Here is a 14,368-nt window from a genome sequence, read left to right on the forward strand (position 1 = left end):
CACCGATCTTAGTGTAATAGTAATCAATGGGTCCACATCAGAACATAGAGTTTGAATGGGTCTCGGAGTGTTCCAAGAACCAATTTCAACTCAGTGGAACTTAAATAATTCCCTCGGGGGCACTTTAGAAAGCCATTGCCAGGTCAGAAAATAATAACATCCGCCACTTAGAATACAAGTACAATAGCATCCTCCGCTTTGGGCATGTCCCAAATGGCACCCTATTCCCTATATAATGCACTACTTTTGCCCTGGTCTAAAGTAGTGCACTAAATGGGGAATAGGGTGCCATTTCGGAAGCGGCCTTAGTAGAATTTGACCTTTTGGCCTGATGCTGTAGTAGTGTATTCTGTGAGGTCCTTGATGACCCTGATCCAGTCATTGTGATGAAGCCGTGCCGTGTCAACGGGAAGATCTTTGAATGGATCCTCATATCCAGAAGGAGCTGCTTCAGGGCTGGGGTCAGGTACTACGTCAGAGGTAAGACACATGGCCACGTCCCAGTTGGCACCCTGTTCCCTATGTTGTGCACTACTTTTTGACCAGGGCTCATAGGGCTCTGGTAAAAAGTAGTGCACTATATAGGGAATAGGGTGCTATTTGGGATGGGACCATACTACTGTACTGAGCAGCATTACTGGCATGTTGAATCAGTAATGGCCCTGTGGACGTGCGTAATCATTCTCTCATGATCATTATTCGTTTTTCCTCAGGTATCGATTCTGAGGGCCACGCTGCTAACTTTGTGGAGACGGAGCAAATAGTCCTGTACAATGGAGGGAGGGCTTCATTCGTACAGGTGAGTTGTAGTAGTGGTGGTGGTGGTAGTAGTTGTAGTGTTAGTAGTAGCAGTAGTAGCAGTAGTGGTGGTAGTGTAAGTAGTAGTAGTGGTGGTGGTGGTGGTGCAGTGAGGGAAAAAAGTATTTGATCAACAAAAAAATCCAGAAAAACTCATGTCAAAAATGTTATAAATAGATTTGCATTTTAATGAGGGAAATAAATATTTGACCCCCTATCAATCAGAAAGATTTCTGGCTCCCAGGTGTCTTTTATACAGGTAACGAGCTGAGATTAGGAGCACACTCTTAAAGGGAGTGCTCCTAATCTCAGCTTGTTACCTGTATAAAAGACATCTGTCCACAGAAGCAATCAATCAGATTCCAAACTCTCCACCATGGCCAAGACCAAAGAGCTCTCCAAGGATGTCAGGGACAAGATTGTAGACCTACACAAGGCTGGAATGGGCTACAAGACCATCGCCAAGCAGCTTGATGAGAAGGTGACAACAGTTGGTGCGATTATTCGCAAATGGAAGAAAGACTGTCAATCTCCCTCGGCCTGGGGCTCCATGCAAGATCTCACCTCGTGGAGTTGCAATGATTATGATAACGGTGAGGAATCAGCCCAGAACTACACGGGAGGATCTTGTCAATGATCTCAAGGCAGCTGGGACCATAGTCACCAAAAATCAATTGGTAACCCACTACGCCGTGAAGGACTGAAATCCTGCAGCGCCCACAAGGTCCCCCTGCTCAAGAAAGCACATATACAGGGCCGTCTGAAGTTTGCCAATGAACATCTGAATGATTCAGAGGAGAACTGGGTGAAAGTGTTGTGATCAGATGAAACCAAAATGGAGCTCTTTGGCATCAACTCAACTCGCCGTGTTTGGAGGAGGAGGAATGCTGCCTATGACCCCAAGAACACCATCCCCACCATCAAACATGGAGGTGGAAACATTATGCTTTGGGGGTGTTTTTCTGCTAAGGGGACAGGACAACTTCACCGCATCAAAGGGACGATGGACGGGGCCATGTACCGCCAAATCTTGGGTGAGAACCTCCTTCCCTCAGCCAGGGCATTGAAAATGGGTCGTGGATGGGTATTCCAGCATGACAATGACCCAAAACACACGGCCAAGGCAACAAAGGAGTGGCTCAAGAAGAAGCACATTAAGGTCCTGGAGTGGCCTAGCCAGTCTGCAGACCTTAATCCCATAGAAAATCTGTGGAGGGAGCTGAAGGTTGCGAAACGTCAGCCTCAAAACCTTAATGACTTGGAGAAGATCTGCAAAGAGGAGTGGAACAAAATCCCTCCTGAGATGTGTGCAAACCTGATGGCCAACTACAAGAAACGTCTGACCTCTGTGATTGCCAACAAGGGTTTTGCCACCAAGTACTAAGTCATGTTTTGCAGAGGGGTCAAATACTTATTTCCCTCATTAAAATGCAAATCAATTCATAACATTTTTGACATGTGTTTTTTGTTGTTGTTATTCTGTCTCTCACTGTTCAAATAAACCTACCATTAAAATTATAGACTGATCATGTCTTTGTCAGTGGGCAAACGTACAAAATCAAATACTTTTTTCCCTCACTTTAGTAGTGTTAGTAGTAGTAGTAGTGGTAGTAGTGGTAGTAGTGGTGGTAGTAGTAGTAGTAGTAGTAGTAGTCGCAGTAGCAGTAGTAGCAGTAGTAGTAGTAGCAGTAGCAGTAGCAGTAGTAGTAGTAGTAGTAGTAGTAGTAGTAGTGGTAGTAGTAGTAGTAGTAGTAGTAGTGGTAGTGGTGGTGGTGGTGGTGGTGGTCGCAGTAGTAGTCGCAGTAGTAGTCGTGGTCCTCTGTAGCTCAGCTGGTAGAGCACGGCGCTTGTAACGCCAGGGTAGTGGGTTCGATCCCCGGGACCACCCATACGTAAAAATGTATGCACACATGACTGTAAGTCGCTTTGGATAAAAGCGTCTGCTAAATGGCTTATTATTAGTGGTAGTAGTAGCGGTGGTAGTAGTAGTAGTAGTAGTAGTAGCAGCAACAGCAATTTTGTATTTGATTTTGAAAAGCCTAGTAATAGGGCATTTTTTATATTTTCATAATGAATAGGCTGAACCATTACCTTTTAGCTACAGAATATCTCACCACCATGTGTTTCCATCTCCTCTCTCTCCTTGATTCCTTTCTCGAGCGTGCAGAGGGGCTGTCAACAGTTTAGTGAAATATGTTTTTGTTTGCGAAAACATGTTACTATCAATGTTTCACTTGGGTTTCCCAAATGAAGCACTGGGAAGCTGCAGGAACAGGGTTGGAGAGCCCATGGCATACAGAGTACTGGGCAGAATATCACCTGTCGCTCCTCAAACAGTGGTTGGTGCCTGGAGTGAAATAAAGTGTTATTTCTCTGCTGCTCATATTAAGCACATGCTCCGCTATAAAAAGTAGCCTACCCCGCATCGTTGAAAAAACGGATTAGTGGGGAAAACGTGCCGCCTCCATTCGCTATTCAGAGCAAACAGATGACATGTCTTTATTCATCCTGCCCCCCGTTCCTGCCCATGTGTTAATGGGCCATTCTAAATCAAACCACATTTGACATATTAGTAAAGAGAATTCAATTGAGAATAGTCTGATGGGTGAAAAATCTGATCACTTGATGAGAGAGCAGCGTGTGCAGCCTGAGGCAAGGAACAGATGGCAATTATTTTGGGGGGCGACTTTCTCAAATCATCCATAGCCTTTAGTCGCACCATGCAGCCTATAATATGTTTTAATTTCTAAGACATTAAGGTTTGTATCATTAACAACTAAAGTTGCCAAATAACTCTAAATCTAGTGCATAAGGCCTGTTTCAAATGATCACTTTTACGCTCAACATAGCCACTTCATACGCGCACCGGAATGGGAAAAATAGCCGTTCTATTTTATTCAGCTAAATTCAATTATATTCTTCTTACTATAAAATCATATAATATAAAATAATGGCATTGAACTTATAAGCATTTCTTGTCTGCTAAATGAACAAGCCTACAGTCTATGGCATGGAGCATAGCCAGGTAACATACAGTAGGCCAACTCATATTCTGTTCTTCGAAAAATACATTTTCTTCATATGATAATGTTTCTTTAGACCGGACTAAAATAAATAATGGATTTATATTGATGGTTTTATATTAAATTCATTTATTATACCTTTTTTAAATGTAGATGTTCCAAAGGCTCACATCAGCGGCTTGTATTCAGCTTATATGCGTGGAGGCCTGGAGATGTTAAATGTGTTTATGTCAATTACCGTGAGACCGGCAGACTTTTGCATGACAATAACCGCCTGGCAAAACTTCATGACCGCAACTGCCCTACTCTGAACCAACACAGAGAAATAAGAGCTTATTTTTAAATGTCTGTTTCCCTCCACAGACACGAGGCTCCATGCCCTTCTTCTGGTCTCAGAGGCCCAACCTGAAATACAAGCCCAAACCACTGATCAGCAAGAACACCAATCACGTAAGTGCTTTCACATCTTCTGGCAGTTTCCCTTTTATCTATTGCAGCTCTTGTCTATCAAATCATCAATTAACTAATTCTTCCCCCAACTGTCTTCCTAGATGGATGGCTTCCAGAGGCATTTTGACTCCCAGGTCCTCATCTATGGAAAGCAGACCATTCTGAACCTGGTAGGCCCCTTCATTTTTTAAGCCTCACAATGGCTAAAGCATATCCCTTTGTCACAGCATTGTGAGAGAGAAGCATTAGAAAGATTGATATACACTGAACAAAAATATAAATGCAACATGTAGCAATTTCAAATAGGGCCTAATCTATGGATTTCACATGACTGGGAAGACAGTTATGCATCTCCTTAAAAGCTTCTACCCCCCCAAGCCATAAGACTGCTGAACAATTAATCTAATGGCCATCCGGACGATTTACATTGACACCCTTTGCCTTGATGACAGTTTTGCACGCTCTTGGCATTCTCTCAACCAGCTTCACCTGGAATGCTTTTTCAACAATCTTGAAGGAGTTCCCACATATGCTGAGCACTCTGTTCACAACGTTGACATCAGCAAACCCGCTAGCCCACCTGATACCGTACTGTCTGTCTGCCATCTGCCATCTGCCATCTGCCATCTGCCCGGTACAGTTGAAACCGGGATTCATCCATGAAGAGCACACTTCTCCAGCGTGCCAGTGGCCCATCGAAGGTGAGCATTTGCCCACTGAAGTCGGTTACGACGCCGAACTGCAGTCAGGTCAAGACCCTGGTGAGGATGACGAGCACGCAGATGAGCTTCACTGAGACGGTTTCTGCCGGTTTGTGCAGAAATTCTTCGGTTGTGCAAATCCACAGTATCATCAGCTGTCCAGGTGGCTGGTCTCAGACGATGCCTCAGGTGAAGAAGCTTGATGTGGAGGTCCTGGGATGGCAGGCGGTTGTGAGGCCGGTTGGACGTACTGCCAAATTCTCTACAACAGCATTGAGACGGCTTATGGTAGAGAAATGAACATTCAATTCTCTGGCAACAGCTCTGGTGGACGTTCCTGCAGTCAGCATGCCAATTGCACGGTCCCTCAACTTGAGACATCTGTGGCATTGTGTTGTGTGACAGAACAGCACATTTTAGTGGCCTTTTATTGTCCCCAGCACAAGGTGCACCTGAGTAATGATCAATCTTTTTAATCAGCTTCTTGATATGCCACACCTGTCAGGTGGATGGATTGCTCTTACAGGGATGTAAACTAATTTGTGCACAACATGTGAGAGAAATATGTTTTTTGTGCATATGGAAAATTTCCGGGGTCTTTTATTTCAGCTCATGAAACATGGACCAACACTTTATATGTTGCGTTTTTTTTATATTTTTGTTCAGTGTAAGATGAGGTGTTTTTCTTCCTCCAGGTCAACCAGAAGGGTTCAGAGAAGCCCCTGGAGCAAGCGTTTGCCAAGATGGTGACTGGCATGGAGAACGGCATGATCAAGTAGGAACCGACCACCGCTCTCCTGAACACCCTCATCCACCCTATTATCATCTCTATGATTTATACATTTTAGATGGATGCATGAATGGATGGATCTAACGCAGCCACTCCTTGTTTCTTATGCCTGCAGGTACGTAGCATTTGACTTCCACAAGGAGTGCAGTGGGATGAGATGGGATCGTCTGAATATCCTGGTGGACAGTGTGGCTGAGACACAAGATGAATACGGGTATTACTCCCTATTGACTCGTTTTGCATAGCTGCTAGTCTACACCCCTTTAGCCAGAGGATAGGCATACGAACACAGAGGAGAGGCTTCCTCTCCTCTCCTCTCCTCTTTATCTCTGGTCTGTCTTCAGGGTCAAATGCCAGTGATTACATTAGTCAGTCACGTGACTTCTGAAATTCCTCTGGGCATATGTGTTCTCCCAGGCTGCATCCCAAATGGCACCCTATACCCTACTATTGAGGCCCAAGTAGACAGTGCACTATATAGGGAATAGGGTGCCATTTGGGACTCACACCCTAGCCTTGTCTTCTGATGACGACCCCTCTGTTGTCTCCCTGCAGCGGAGGGCTAGGTGGTGTCCCAACGTCAGTGCTGTTACTGGTTCTGTGGATGTATTTTCTCTGTCTCCCTGTAGCTACTTCATGGTAGACACCGAGGGGAAGGTGTTGTCCCAGCAGAAGGGGACGTTCCGCAGTAACTGCATGGACTGTCTGGACCGCACCAACGTCATCCAGAGCATGCTGGCCCGCCGCTCCATACAGTCCCAGCTACAGGTAGGAAGTCCTCCAGAGCTGGCCCGCCGCTCCATACAGTCCCAGCTACAGGTAGGAAGTCCTCCAGAGCTGGCCCGCCGCTCCATACAGTCCCAGCTACAGGTAGGAAGTCCTCCAGAGCTGGCCCGCCGCTCCATACAGTCCCAGCTACAGGTAGGAAGTCCTCCAGAGCTGGACCCGCCGCTCCATACAGTCCCAGCTACAGGTAGGAAGTCCTCCAGAGCTGGCCCGCCGCTCCATACAGTCCCAGCTACAGGTAGGAAGTCCTCCAGAGCTGGCCCGCCGCTCCATACAGTCCCAGCTACAGGTAGGAAGTCCTCCAGAGCTGGCCCGCCGCTCCATACAGTCCCAGCTACAGGTAGGAAGTCCTCCAGAGCTGGCCCGCCGCTCCATACAGGTCCAGCTACAGGTGTGTGGATGGTATATGCTTGTTGTTGTTAGGCAGTACACTCCGATGGATCAGGAAGAGTACCCCAGTTTACCTCCATACTGTCCCAGCTACAGGTAGGAGCTAGGAGGGCCACCTTGTTTCACACACTGTGGGGGGTCATCATTCTGACGAGACCGTTAGAGGTGGGAGGCAGAGGGTTGCTCAAAGACAACCAGTGGCTCCTGTTTTACACAGTTGGCTTATTATTGAGCATTTTATTTGAGAGAACAAGCTGAATGACTGAGCCCTGTCCCTGGTTCCCTAGCCTCTTCTAAATGGACTTATGTATGTATGTTTGGTGTTTGTCCACAGAGGATGGGTGTCCTGCATCTGGCCCAGCGGATTGAGGAGCAGGCTGATTTTGAGAAGATCTACAAGAATGGTAAGTAACCACCCTCTACAGCCCATGAATGGCAGCTACTTTAGGCCTTTTCACAGTGCATTCTCTTAGCCAAGGGCTTCCCCTTAGTTAAAATTAGCCCAGGCCTAAGAGGGCTGTCAGCCCTGGCTAAGGAGGCTGTCAGCCCTGGCCTAAGAGGGCTGTCAGCCCTGGGCTAAGGAGGCTGTCAGCCCCGGGCTAAGGAGGCTGTCAGCCCCGGGCTAAGGAGGCTGTCAGCCCCGGGCTAAGGAGGCTGTCAGCCCCGGGCTAAGGAGGCTGTCAGCCCCGGGCTAAGGAGGCTGTCAGCCCCGGGCTAAGGAGGCTGTCAGCCCCGGGCTAAGGAGGCTGTCAGCCCTGGGCTAAGGGTAGTTTGTGAACGCAGCTTTTGAGTGTCATATGAAGTTGCTCTGTGTGGTCCCTCTCACACTATTCTCGGGTGACCACATGTCCCGGATTGTGGAGGACAGTCCCGCATTTTGTCCCTTTGTCCTGCAACCAAACAATAATGTCCCGCATTTTGTCAACAAATTCAAACCCTGCTAATTTAGAAAAAAAGGTAGATTTTTGTCCCTAACTACTTTACAAAAAGCGTGCTTCTGATGAAGAGCTACAAAAGTAAATAGCCATATTAGACTGAAATATATATATATATATATATATATATATATATATATATATATATATATATATATATATATATATACATACATACATACATACATACATACATACATACATACATACATACATACATACATACATACATACATACATACACACACACACACACACACACACACACACACACACACACACACACACACACACACACACACACACACACACACACACACACACACAGTGGGGAGAACAAGTATTTGATACACTGCCAATTTTGCAGGTTTTCCTACTTACAAAGCATGTAGAGGTCTGTACTTTTTATCATAGGTACACTTCAACTGTGAGAGACGGAATCTAAAACAAAAATCCAGAAAATCACATTGTATGATTTTTAAGTAATTAATTTGCATTTTATTGCCACCCTCTACAGCCCATGAATGGGGGGGGGGGGGTTGGTGCCAACACTTTGTATTCATGTGGGCTACACTGTCCCGCAAAATAATTGTTGTCCCGCATTTGGGTATTTCTCTGCTCACTAATAATGTCTGTCTGTTTTATTTCGCTAGCTTGGGCTGACAATGCCAATGCATGCGCCAAGCAGTACGCTGGTACGGGAGCCCTGAAGACTGACTTCACAAGGTATTGCACGTCAGTGTGCTGCTGACCTCTGAAAAATATAAACTCAGCAAAAAAAAGAAACGTCCTCACTGTCAACTGCGTTTATTTTCAGCAAACTTAACATGTGTAAATATTTGTATGAACATAACAAGATTCAACAACAGACAAACTGAACAAGTTCCACAGACATGTGACTAACAGAAATTGAATAATGTGTCCCTGAACAAAGGGGGGGTCAAAAGTAACAGTCAGTATCTGGTGTGACCACCAGCTGCATTAAGTACAGCAGTGCATCTCCTCCTCATGGACTGCACCAGATTTGCCAGTTCTTGCTGTGAGATGTTACCCCACTCTTCCACCAAGGCACCTGCAAGTTCCCTGACATTTCTGGGGGGAATGGCCCTAGCCCTCACCCTCCGATCCAACAGGTCCCAGACGGGCTCAATGGGATTGAGATCCGGGCTCTTCGCTGGCCATGGCAGAACACTGACATTCCTGTCTTGCAGGAAATCACGCACAGAACAAGCAGTATGGCTGGTGGCATTGTCATGCTGGAGGGATGAGCCTGCAGGAAGGGTACCACATGAGGGAGGAGGATGTCTTCCCTGTAACGCACAGCGTTGAGATTGCCTGCAATGACAACCAGCTCAGTCCGATGATGCTGTGACACACCGCCCCAGACCATGACGGACCCTCCACCTCCAAATCGATCCCGCTCCAGAGTACAGGCCTCGGTGTAACGCTCATTCCTTCGACGATAAATGTGAATCCGACCATCACTCCTGAGACAAAACCGCGACTCGTCAGTGAAGAGCAATTTTTGCAATCCTGTACCTGTCCTGCAGGTGTGATGTTCGGATGTACCGATTCTGTGCAGGTGTTGTTACACGTGGTCTGCCACTGCGAGGACGATCAGCTGTCCGTCCTGTCTCCCTGTAACGCTGTCTTAGGCGTCTCACAGTGCGGACATTGCAATTTATTGCCCTGGCCACATCTGCAGTCCTCATGCCTCCTTGCAGCATGCCTAAGGCACGTTCACGCAGATGAGCAGGGACCCTGGGCATCTTTCTTTTGGTGTTTTTCAGAGTCAGTAGAAAGGCCTCTTTAGTGTCCTAAGTTTTCATAACAGTGACCTTAATTGCCTACCGTCTGTAAGCTGTTAGTGTCTTAACGACCGTTCCACAGGTGCATGTTCATCAATTGTTTATGGCTCATTGAACAAGCATGGGAAACAGTGTTTAAACCCTTTACAATGAAGATCTGTGAAGTTATTTGGATTTTCACTAATTATCTTTGGAAGACAGGGTCCTGAAAAGGGGCCGTTTTTTGTTGCTGAGTTTACAAGCCTACGTGTCTCCAGACACTATGCATGTGTGGTTGAAGGTCAACTGTTGGTTGTGCAGCTGCACCTGGTGTGGCTTCAATTTGAGGGATACTTTTGTTTCATGTCTATGCAGACTGTCTATGTACTAGCTGCTTGGTGTGTACAAGTACATGGTCATGAGATGTAGTTGGTTGATAGGTGTTATTTCCCCTACACCAGATTGATGCCATTCAATTAGTACTGCTATGTGGACATTATGGCAGACTGTCTCTGCCTGTCTGGTTACTTGTGACTGCATCGCTCGTCCTTGTTGGGAGAGTTTGATATGTGTTGACAGCGAATGTTATTGATGGTTGTTGTTTCCTGTCCTCCATCAGGACAGGGAAGAGGACCCAGATGGGTCTGGTGATGGACGGAGTCAACTCTGCCATTCGTTACTACAAGAACAACTTCTCTGATGGCTTCAGACAAGTACGTTTTGGGTTTTCAGTTTAAAGGACTAGAAAGATGACATTAATTAATTTAGTGAACTACATAACGTAGTCAGGTGATACATTATTATATCAGACATCTACTGTATAGTTGAGAAGTTTGTTTCTATAGACCAATTATTGTTTTCCTCAAATCATAATTTTACAAAAACTGAACATAATTCTTCATCCATGTGTTTCAGAGACATGGCGATATTTTGCTGTGTTAGTTGTCAGCCCCTTTTGTTCCTTAAAGGGTATGTGTGTTGTCTCCAGGATTCCATTGATTTGTTCCTTGGAAACTATGCTGTTGATGAAACAGACGGCCCCACTCCACTCCACATCCAGAAGGACTGGAAGTTCCTCACGGTCAGTTCCATCCCCATTACTACTGAGAGATGGAGAGAGGGGTCATCGGGGTCAGATGTGGGGGAGGGGCCTTTTTGTGATGTCCTGGCACCAGTCAGGATGACCAGACTGATCATCATGTTTTGTCGTTCACTTTACATGACAACATCTCTGGTCCTCGCCTCCATTTTAATACTGAGTTCTGCTCCCCCCCCCAAACTATGAGTAATGTATCTTTGTCTTGCAGCTGCCCATCATCATGGTGGTGGCGTTCTCTATGTGTATCATCTGCCTCCTCATGGCTGGTAAGAAAACCACTGTTGAAATCTCCCTCTGACAAGTCAATTTGAGCCTTGTAACCCTAGCCCTATTAACCTCAGGCAGAACAAGCTAGCATGCCCTAGTGTTCTATGTCTATATCCTTATAATGTGTTGATCTCTGGTCACAAACATCAATGGATTTGTTATGGTCTCTGACTATCTTTGTGTCCTTGATATTGGTTGTTCTCTCATGAGTGGTGTCCCCCTCTTTCCCAGGTGACACGTGGACTGAGACCCTGGCGTATTTGTTGTTCTGGGGCACTGCTGCTGCAGTCACCGCTTCCGTCATCGTCTTTAACGGCCGTGACTTTGTGGACGCCCCCAAACTGGTGCAGAAAGAGAAGATGGACTGAGTGTGTTTTTTTTTTGTGGAAAGCAGCTCGGCCCAGCGGACTCCCTATACCTCTTCATCTTCTTCCTCTTCTTCCTCCCGGCTGCTCGAGGCTCGGACTCTATACTTACCTGCTCTCCACACTGTCCTCCTAGGGCTATGTCCCAAATGGCACCCTATTCCCTATATAGTGCACTTTAATGGGGTACTATTTGGGGCGTAGCCCTAGAGTTTCTATTGGGGTTTCTACTGTAACCCAGAACTCCTGTTTTTCAGGCATTAAACCCACTGAACTGTAGTCTCCTATCAGACACTCACATCTTCAGTTCTGGCCACCTTCCTATCCCACATTCCTTAAGTCATGGCGTGTATTGACCTTATGTTTAATTTATTTTGTTGTCTGTGTTGGAGAGGGTTGGTGGTTGGCGTAGTCGGTCAACCTTGGTGATGGTGAAGTGGCACATAGTATTTGATCTGAGAAGGTGTGAGAAATCTTTCAATGTTCATTCATTGTTGGTTATAGAGTAGTCACTATACCAGTGCTCTCCAACCCTGTTCCTGGAGAGCTACCGTCCTGTAGGTTTTCATTCCAAACCCTAATCTAGCGCACCTGATTCTAATAATTAGCTGGTTGATAAGTTGAAGCAGGCCAGTTACAACTGGGGTTGGAGCGAAAACCTGCAGGAGGGTAGCTTTCCAGGAACCGGGTTGGAGAGCCCTGCACTATACCATAGTTGTCATGTGGTGGGCATTTTCCAGCTGTCATAATAGTCGTGTCTTGTCAGTGTGTTCTAGTTGACCTCACATTCTTTTTGGAACTGTTATGCTCTTGGTAAGGTTTTCCCTAGCACTACGCAGCTGATTCAAATAACCATCATCAAGCTTTGATTATTTGAATCAGCTGTGTAGCGCTAGGTCAAAAACCAAAACGTGCACCCGGGGGGGGGGGCCAGGATCGAGTTTGGGAAACACTGATCTAGATCACAGGCGTTAAACTCATTTCACGGAGGGCCGAGTGTCTGCGGGTTTTCCCCTCCTCCTTTGTACTTTATTATTGAATTAAGGTCACTAATTAGTAAGGAACTCCCCACACCTGGTTGTCTAGGTCTTAATTGAAAGGCAAAACCAAAAACCTACAGACACTGGCCCTCCGTGGAATGTGAGTTTGACACCCCTGCTCTAGATCCGTGTTTCCCAATCCTGGTCCCTGACTACCCCCAACAGCACACGCTTTTATTGCAACCCTGGACAAGCGCACCTGAATTAACTTCTCAACTAATCATCAAGCCCTCAATGAGGTGTGTTTGTCCAGGGCTACAACGAATCTGTACTGTTGGGGTTACTGGAGGACCAGGGTTGGGGAAACACTGATCTAGATACTGCCTTACAAGCTTGTCTCTCCATGGGTGAGGGGGTGGACTTAAGAATCATTCCTTATTCTCTTGAATATTTTTGAATATGATTTAATGGTTTTCAGGGTGTTTCTAGACTTACTGTATTCATTAGAGATTGAATTGTAGACCATTTTATGTTGCGATGCCTTTGTGCCTGCTTTCCGGTGCTGATTTCCATCTTGCATATGCAGTGTTGAGCACTTATTGATAATACAGAAGTAGAGATGTCATGGCGTAAATATTTTAGAACTAAATTGCAATTCCATTGCTCCTTAGAATGTGTTATTGTAATCTGCCAGTGATTCACTACAAGCAGTTTTAAAGCTTTAGCTAAATTTAGAATCATGTTGACATGCTAGAACTAATGTTTTATTCTAGCTGGGCAGTGGTAACCGTAAAGAGGGGGACCAACTCAAGCTTGTCTGCTGTTAGCTAGTAGCTATCGTTATCTGTGTTTTCATTAACATATCCTTGTAATAAAATATACTGTATATTTTACAATGAGATTGTATGCTAAGCGCTTAGTTGCAGAGTCTATACTAAATGCAAAGATCAAGCAGTGATCTTTGCTAGCCTGGGCTTTTTTTTTATGTGGATGAGAATTTAGAAGAAATGTTTACTGATCTTTCGTGTGAGTCAACAACTGCATTTAAAGGCATATGATTTGCCTGGTGAATATTTCTGTTTTATGTGGGGATTGGAAATAATCTTGGGCTTATGTTTTGAATATTTCTCTATTTTGGAATATGGTTGTGTTCTATTCATCAATGGATTAGTAGTGGTAGTGGATTTATTTTTCAATCATGATAATTTTTTTCCCTCCATCACCATATCTTGGTTGGTTTTCAAAACCCTGACAAACAGACTGGAACCCAGGCTAGCTTTGAAGATCCTGGCCAGTAAATCAACTGACTGAGGTTAATTGTACACATTCCTAAATATGGTCAATCCTCATAACTTTCACATTTTGCAAACATAAGTGGCAGGCTGTTACTATGAAACTAGTTATCTAAACTTCACATCTCACTGTGACATGGGGTTGGTAGAAAGGCCATATTCCCAGTTGGTGCAGTGTAACTTCAGAAAATGTAAAAAGAAAATAAATGGCCATTTGAATACGAACAAATACCCAAGTACTGACGCTGGCAAGGATATGTTACTGAGTGGTTCAGAGATATGACAGGATCAGTAGCTTGCTACAGTAGTTTTAAAAACTTGACATCAAATGGTTATACTTATAGCCAATCAGATGGAGAAAAAAAAAAAGTAAAACCTAAACAAAGTGAAATATCTAATATCTAACTCACAATGTAATTTTGAGGACAGTTGCAAATTTCCTGTTTCATCATGAATGGTCATATACCTAAATAGGCCCTCCTATCCCCTTGTCCTAGAACTAGGTGATGACCTTGCTGTGAGACATTATGTAAACTATCAATTCACACATTATTCCCCACTTTGTAATTCCATGTGAGGTTTATGGATGATTTATCAATAAACTACAACAACAAAAAAATGTGTTCAATTTGATCTTTTAATTTTTTTTTTGGGCCATGAGTGGTATGATGGCACAAACAGATCTGGGACCAGGCGAGAGAGCGG

General features: G+C 45.1%; 1 protein-coding gene across 1 annotated transcript in view; it reads left to right on the forward strand.

Moving 5' to 3' along the window:
• The window catches only part of LOC311132957 (phosphatidylinositol-3-phosphatase SAC1-A), a 31,227-nt gene extending 16,958 nt beyond the window's left edge, over nt 1-14,269 (forward strand). The window contains exons 8-20 of the mRNA XM_084166350.1: nt 379-480; nt 714-799; nt 4,185-4,271; nt 4,373-4,441; nt 5,668-5,747; nt 5,878-5,976; nt 6,392-6,530; nt 7,273-7,342; nt 8,527-8,599; nt 10,280-10,373; nt 10,649-10,741; nt 10,968-11,025; nt 11,258-14,269. Of these exons, the coding sequence (XP_084022476.1) occupies nt 379-480; nt 714-799; nt 4,185-4,271; nt 4,373-4,441; nt 5,668-5,747; nt 5,878-5,976; nt 6,392-6,530; nt 7,273-7,342; nt 8,527-8,599; nt 10,280-10,373; nt 10,649-10,741; nt 10,968-11,025; nt 11,258-11,394 (1,187 nt within the window). The 3' untranslated portion in view covers nt 11,395-14,269. The remainder of the gene's footprint in view (nt 1-378; nt 481-713; nt 800-4,184; nt 4,272-4,372; nt 4,442-5,667; nt 5,748-5,877; nt 5,977-6,391; nt 6,531-7,272; nt 7,343-8,526; nt 8,600-10,279; nt 10,374-10,648; nt 10,742-10,967; nt 11,026-11,257) is intronic.
• Nucleotides 14,270-14,368: the final 99 nt, after the last annotated feature.

This window comes from Coregonus lavaretus (genome assembly GCF_964263955.1).
Source record: "Coregonus lavaretus genome assembly, chromosome: 7".
NCBI lineage: Eukaryota > Metazoa > Chordata > Actinopteri > Salmoniformes > Salmonidae > Coregonus > Coregonus lavaretus.